The 7,680-nt window shown below is 42.9% G+C and overlaps 1 protein-coding gene across 1 annotated transcript in view; it reads right to left on the bottom strand.

Annotated features, from left to right (window-relative positions):
* eva1aa (eva-1 homolog A, regulator of programmed cell death a) overlaps positions 1-543 on the bottom strand; it is a 330,537-nt gene extending 329,994 nt beyond the window's left edge. Inside the window, exon 1 of the mRNA XM_014009981.1 lies at positions 454-543. Coding sequence (XP_013865435.1) covers positions 454-472 — 19 coding nt within the window. The 5' untranslated portion in view covers positions 473-543. The remainder of the gene's footprint in view (positions 1-453) is intronic.
* Between the last annotated feature and the right edge of the window lie 7,137 nt (positions 544-7,680).

Raw genomic sequence — 7,680 nt, forward strand, 5'->3', positions numbered from 1 at the left:
CTCCCGTGATGCAGAAAAAGTGTTTCTATTGCAGTTTTGCGAAAAACACCAATTTCGATACGGCCGAAAAACCACCTCATCCAATCGCAAAAACATTTTGTCGAAAAAAAAACGTAATTTTTTTCGAAATTGACGTGTTTCCATTGAGCAAATTTATTTTCGAAATTCTAATTTGCGCATTTTCATGGTCAATGGAAACGCAGCTACTGACACTTCAGAAAGTAATCATTGGATGTTCGTAGGCCATTCAAAACATCATTGCAACTAATCCACATTAGCAAACACAAAACTGGTTTTAATCTAATGTTACTGATATTGAGCTAAATTTCACGTGGTAGTCGCTTAATTTGTAACTCATTTTCTGAATTTCTGAACAAATAATACGGATTCCTTTAAGGAATGCTGGGCCTTTCATTATTAACATTTCAAACCTTCTCTTGAGTGGCTGTTTACCTTTACTTTGTGTGACCATCTGGTCGGTCAAACAGAAAGTAGTCTCAGAGGTCGTGGTCTGTCTTGACCCCGTTGATCCCGCGCTGCACTTATCTGTAATGAAAGACACTTTGTGAGGCTCACGGTCATGTGGGGCGTTCGAGATCAGGGTTCTCTAAAGGAAGTGCGCGCGATGTGTATTTTCTCTTCATAAGTAAAAGTGGTGACCGCGCTCTGATGACTGAAGTGTGATATGCCAGGACCTGTGCCAGGATTGTGCCCTTCAAACGCTCCCCGTTGAAGGGTGCATCTGTCAGCAGCTTGGCGGCGTGAGTGTTTCAGCAACACAGTGAAAGGTTAAGTAACTGTGTCACCTGATTCGGAGAACTATTACGCCCCACGCCTTTGACACACTGACTAATTAGTACAGTGTATACAGGAGTAGGGCGGCCTATAAAAAGCCTCGCTGGAAATAGAGCGGGGTTGTCCTTGTTGTCGCGAGCAGAGTTCCTGCTCAGGAGCCTGGATGATAATGAAATGCTGGTGCCAGAGAGGAGACGAGGGAAAGAACTGGGCCAGTGGAGAGAAGGGCTAATAATAGCAGCTGAAACTGTGCTATTCCTAACCCTGACTGAGAGTCGCACTTCTACACAAAGACCCACACACACACACGGAGGCTCAGACAGGCGCACGTTGGCTTGGCACTGAGTTTGAACGGTAACCCGATCGAGCCGCCGCAGAAATCGAAGCAATCAGGAATCAAAGCAAATCCAGCACGCGTACAGTACGAACGTGCGCATGCAAACGAATGTCGGCGAGTGAGGATTTGTGTGCGAGTGCGGCTGAGCCAGAGATAAATGGAAGCAGAGTTTGTTGAAAACCACTTTTCTCTTAAAAGAAATAATAATAAAAAATTGAGGAAGTGCATGTATATAATGTGCTCCAAAGGAGGAGAGGATAGAGGGCCTTTCATTCACCGTGAAGAGCTCTGTCTCTTCTCTTCCAGCCCCTCATTCCACCCCCTCCCTTCGTCTTCACTCCTACGGCGCATCTGAAGCCCATTCTCCCTCTCCATCACCCGCAAATATAACCAAATATCTCCTCCGCCGACAAGACAAAAGGCTTTTTGCTCCTAATTGTGCCCAGCTGTCACGGAGACGAAAGAGGTGAGATCGGGAGAGGAAAGGAGCGAAGGCGAGGAAAGGGGGGGAAAGTCGGACCGGGAAGATGAGATCGGGCAGGAGGGAAGAAGAGAAGAAATGAAAGATGYGTTTGTTCAGTACCACAGGCTGACATATCTCTCTTATCTCTTGCCCAGCAAAACCATATGCCCTTTAGTTACAGAGGAGGGGTGGGAGGATGGAGAGTCGAAGCCTAAGTGCATGGAAGGGACAGAGAGGGTTCCACTTTGTCGGACGCAGAAAATTCGTGCATAATAAACAGAAAAGTTATCCAAGGTCATCGTGGGTTAAAAGGCAACCATGGAATGGATAAACGGCGAAGATATACTGGCCTGAGTGTCAGCCTCGACCTGCAGCCCTCAGGTTCCCAGCTGCCCCGCCGACCACACACTCTGCCCTGGCAAGGCACGGACACCAACGCCACATGACACAGAGCCATCATCAAAGCCTCCAGACACTCCGGCTGCAGGAGCCATCACGCTTGGCTGCGCGGACAAAGACAAGAAGAAGAAAAAAATCAAATACTTATTTATTACACTCTGGCTTTTAACACCGAGGAAACAAAAGTGGACACAACTTATGAATATCAAAAATATGTTTGATTTGTTTCTGCATTTGGTTTGGTTTGGTTGGGTTCCCAGGCAGGACCATGAATTTGGCCAAGAAACTTCTTGATGAAACCAGCCGGTTCGGATGTTATCAGTCCATTAAATGGACATTATTAGTGGTTATCAGTCCCATAGAATGGCTTCAGACTGTCCCGACAGTGCCCCCTAGTGTGTTACCAGTGCCAAATACGTTGGAATGCAACAATCTGCTACCGCCGGAGTCCGGTCTACTTTATCGTAGGCCATGTCATTTTCTCTACAATTAACCTTAGTGGCTTTATACCTCATTTAACCAGCTGACAGTCTGAAGCCATTCTATGGGAATGATAACGGCTAATAACGTCCATTTAATGGATGATAACATCCGAAGCGGGTGATTAAATTGGGGTGCCTGTCTGTGGCATTGGATAAAAAAAAGTTCATATCTCTTGGCCACACAATAAATAATGCATGGTCCCAAGACATTGTTGCAGTCCGATTATGAATATGCTGTTTTTGTTTTGAACAGATCAAAGCTAGCCTACCCCACACTTTTTCTTATTATTTGGTACCGTATTTGTTAATATTAACTTAATTTTTCATAGTAGGCTATTTACGAGATGACAATGAACGCCCTACATGTGTAACATTGTGAGAGAGGAGACTGTTTTAAGTGTTGCATTTCAACAAAACAAAAGGGTTTTTGGACAAATGCAACTCCGGTCGTCACTTGTGTCTTATGTCTGCAGCATATAATGCTAAGAATTATGTCATGCCTGGTGTAAGTAGCTGACGTCATTCATTCATGCATTAAAATAAAATTAAATTACTTCAAACCTGTCCAAGCAGTCACTGCATGGAAATGATTGCAATAATTATCTTGTGGCCACGCATTATTTATCCTGTGACTACGCATTATAATCACGTGGCCACAAATACATTTTTTTATCCAATGTCACCAGACAGGCTCCATAGTGCACCACCAAGACCATATTTACCTTCGCAAAGGTTTAAAAATCAGCCACCGTCCCATTTTACTTTGCTGAGAGAGTTGTTGTCCATTTAAAACAAGTTTACATTGGTTTACAAGGGTATTGTTCAATGTTTTCAATAAAATACGATTGAAGCATTGAAGGTGTGTTGTGACCTTAAAACACCTGATAGTGTTGGTTATAAAAAAAAGTTTGGTATCGGCCAAAATGGCTTTTTAAAGAATGGTGATTGGCCAGAAAACAGCACTTAAAGTTTTAAAATAGTATTCTGACTGAAAGACCAAACCACTGCTTTTTGTGTGTGACTGGTCCCTTGTGTTTAACTTTCCCTGAATCACATGTCTGATTCCCCTTCTCTTGTTTATTGACTGGAAACTGATACCTTTAAGGGCTTCATTCATGCTACATTACATGAGGTAAATTCAATAGCTCAGGCATCATGGTTGGGTCATATGCTTTAATGCCCTGGGTGTTTTTTTGTTTTTTTTAATGTTGAGTGTTGGCCTCCATGTATTTTATTTATTTATTTTTTCTTCCCCCTTGACAGAAGCCATTGTGTTTCCCAGCGCTCCACTGCTCGGCGCAGTTTATCAGCAAACACCTCCGGTTATAGGCGCCCGAGGGCCGGCGAAGTTGCTTTTATTTCAATTCAGCGCGAGTTTTATGTGCTTTAAACGGAGGCAGAGATTTATGCGCGCGGGGGACTTTTATCGGCGAGCTTCCGACGTGTGAGTTCACATTTCTGAAGCGCCATTAAATGTAAACTCCTGGAAAGTATACGCCGCCTTCAAGTAATAGACTGAGACGTCGGGAGTATGGATGTGTGGAAACAGCTATTTGGAGCTTAACAGAGGGAGCGCTCTTTATCGCTCCCACTTTTCCATTTAACTCGCAGCCCAGGAGGCTCCTGTGCCACACACTGTCGTCTAACACAAAACCCTTCAATGTGCAATGATAAATCAGTCCAAAACTCTTCTTTTTCTTATGGATTTTATGGAAAAGCTCGTTGTTCATCTCTGATTTGGAGTTTGTTTTCAGCCTGATTCAAGATGACCATGAAGCCAAACAACCTTAAACAAGAACCACTTGTTTTAAAAGGGATCCCTGATTAGTTGTAACAGACTTTATTTGATAAGCATATATTCTAACTGTAAAATAAAGACTATAAAAATACTGTAGGATGTTTAGTTTTGTAATTTTTTAAAATATATTTTAACACAGACGGAGCCATTTTATTTACACACAAAGCATTCTGGGTAAATGGTGACGTGGATAGGTCCTCGGTGCGAGGCTGCTAGCGAGCTATATCCACCCTGAAKGTTAATCTTGGACAATATCTGATGATCGACTCTTTTAAATGAAACCAGAGAGCGTTGACAGAGAGGAGAAGGTAGAAATGACTCAGCCTGGAACTGAAAATATGGATGGAGGACAACAGAGCTGCTTCATGGAAGAAGAACCTCAGCTTAGCCTGTTAGCCTTTGCGCTAGCGCTGACTAAACAGTATATTGGCTGTGTCCAAAACGACAGGCCGGGTCCTCCTGAGGACCCAGACTATTCTATCGAGGTGGGCCGGGTCCTTGGTAGACCGGGAAGACCGGAAAAAAAAAAGAGGCTGTGAATTTGGACGGTCTAGCCTCCCCTCCACCCCGGCGTACGTCATGTCACCTAGCAACTGTGACGACGCTAAACAGAAGCAAAAATAGATCAAAATTAGAAAAATGTCGATACTTTAGCATTATTAATATCACAAAATTATAAAATTAACTTAAAGGTAACATTTGAAGAACTAATTGACCCGCTGTAGGTGCATGTTTATTTCGCGTTTTTTATGATAAAAATAATATTTAGAAACACGTCCATACAAAAGATAAAAGTATTAGAATTACAACCGCTAAATTTTTTTAAATTTTTATAGCACCATGTTTTCATTTAAAATGTATTCTTTTCTCTCGCTTCGTCCGCCATTACTAGCATAAAAAAATCTCCGGTCGGGCCGCAATGCATTATGGGATATGCTGGGCCGGGAAGGATCCATCGGACCAGTCCTTCAAATCGAGGAAAAAGAAGGACGTATTTGTCGGCCGCATCGGAGGAGTCTTCGGTTTTGGACGTCCTTCGTCGCGGCGCTGTGACGTATGCGGCCGACGAATTTAGCATTCGGAGGACCCGGCCTGCCGTTTTGGACACAGCCATTGCCTTATATGTATTAGCTCGGTGCTAGCGCGACAAACAAGCTAAACTGAGGTCCTCCATCCATATTTTCAGTTGCAGGCCGAGTCATTTTTGTGTTCCCCTCTCTGTCATGTGGATGGAGGACCTCAGTGACGAGAGGAGAGTGTGTAGCGCTGAGCTAATACATATATATGGTGATAGCGTCAGGGCTATTGCTAAAGCTAACAGGCTAAGCTGAGGTTCTTCTTCCATGAAGCAGCTCTGTTGTCCTCCATCCATATTTTCAGTTCCAGGCTGAGTCATTTCTACCTTCTCCTCTCTGTCAACGCTCTCTGGTTTCATTTAAAAGAGTCGATCATCAGATATTGTCCAAGATTAACCTTCAGGGTGGATATAGCTCACTAGCAGCCTCACACCGAGGACCTATCCACGTCATCATTTACCCAGAATGCTTTGCATGTAAATAAAATGGCCCTGTAATATATTTTTAAACTTTTAGTTTAAAGTTGATAAAAACTCAACATCCTACAGTATTTTTACAGTTGAAATATGTTTATAAATAAAGTCTACTGTTACAGTTAATCATGGATCCCTGTAGTCCACACTTTGTGTTTTAGTAAAATATCTCTTTAGAACATGAAGGAGCTTTTACTAAATACACAGAACATTATCACTGGATGTACATCTACCACAACTTTTGAAGTCAACTCAGTTAGCGGCTGTGGTGCAGCGGTAGGGCAGCCAGCATGGGACCAGAAAGTCAYCGGTTCGATTTCCAACCATGCTCATGAGCAAGCATCCCCCATCTGCAAGGACATGCTAGTGTTCATTGAAAACCTTATTAGGCCTAATTCAAAATGGCTGCCATGTTGGCAAACGCAAAAATAATTTTTGTTATTTGTAAAAGTTGTGTTAGACTCTCCTGCTTATCAAAAGTTTATCATTTCAGGTTATTGTTTGTATTTAAGGCAGTCAAAATGACTTTCAAAGCAGGGGCCCGTGTCTAAGAGGCCCAACGCGTTTCTTTTATGTTGTAATCATGTCATCCTGAGAGCCTTTTTGCCTTAATTTATCTGTCACCCACTAATTCCGTTTCCTAAAAGGAAATCTCATGGAAAGTATGCTGGACTTCTGCTCGTGACAGCRTCTCACCTCTGCCTTTAATGGGAACCAGATGTGACTGGTGATGACCTTTTTTTCTTTGCCCCCCTCCAAAACTCTTTCATTTGCTACCGACGGGTGCTGGCCCGGGGCGCCCCTGTCGGTCGGGCCCGCCTCGGGGACGCTCGCTCCGTGGCTCCAGCGGTGATTAATCACAGGCAGCGGCGGGCCGGGCCGGGCCGGGCCGGGCCGAGCTGGGCCGTGCTTAAAGCATGAACTGGGGGGCCTCCGGCGGACATAGAGGGCACTTTGTGATGGGGGAGACACGGGACATTGTCCTGGCCCCGGTGGAGAGACAAGGCGGACTTTGTGCGAGTGTTTTCACGACCTCGGGCAGGTTTCCGAAAAAGCGCACGTGCGTCAGATCCTGCAGGATTACATGAGATTAAAACGACATATTCTACATTTTCTTGGTTTCCTACACATATTTTATCCTGATAATGTTATTTCACAGAATATAGCATGTAAAAAAATTAAGTAAGCAATTATTTTAAAGCTCATAATAAGCCTATTTGGGTTTTCATGAAGATTTATCTCTCTGGTCTCTATCGCCCCCTACAGGTCTCAATAATTTCTGCAACATTTGGTAAACTACTGTCAAAATATCCCTTTATTAACATATTTTTATTGCTGTTTAGTGTTTATTTGCAATATTTTATATTGATAGAAATAATATTATCAAAAATTATCCGTGAAGCTGAAGAAAAACACCTTTTGTTGATGTAAAATCTGGTGTTATATATTGAAAAGTACTCCTTGCACACTATGAAATCATACCATTTATCAAATGGGGGAGTTTGAAAAAGTTCAGGAGTTTTCCAGGTAAGCGTTTTTGAAACGCGGGCACGCACGTCATGTAAACACACCACTTTTACCTGCATACTTTACTCAACACATCTGACTAATACATGCCAATACAGAAAATTTGTCAATTCCAAACATCTCATCCATGGCCGTCAGCACTGTGGACCTGCAGTATTTAATATGGGAGTTAAAATAATCAAACTGTTGCAATTTATTTTGTTAAATCCAACAGTGAGTACTGAAACATACCTGTTTTTACAGTCCTCAACACCCATTTTATTCTGTTTTAGGCAAAAGTCTGCAGATTTTCTTTGCTGTCATAAAATGGTCAAAGACCAGGACGATTTT

This window comes from Austrofundulus limnaeus, unplaced genomic scaffold, assembly GCF_001266775.1.
Source record: "Austrofundulus limnaeus strain Quisiro unplaced genomic scaffold, Austrofundulus_limnaeus-1.0 Scaffold64, whole genome shotgun sequence".
NCBI lineage: Eukaryota > Metazoa > Chordata > Actinopteri > Cyprinodontiformes > Rivulidae > Austrofundulus > Austrofundulus limnaeus.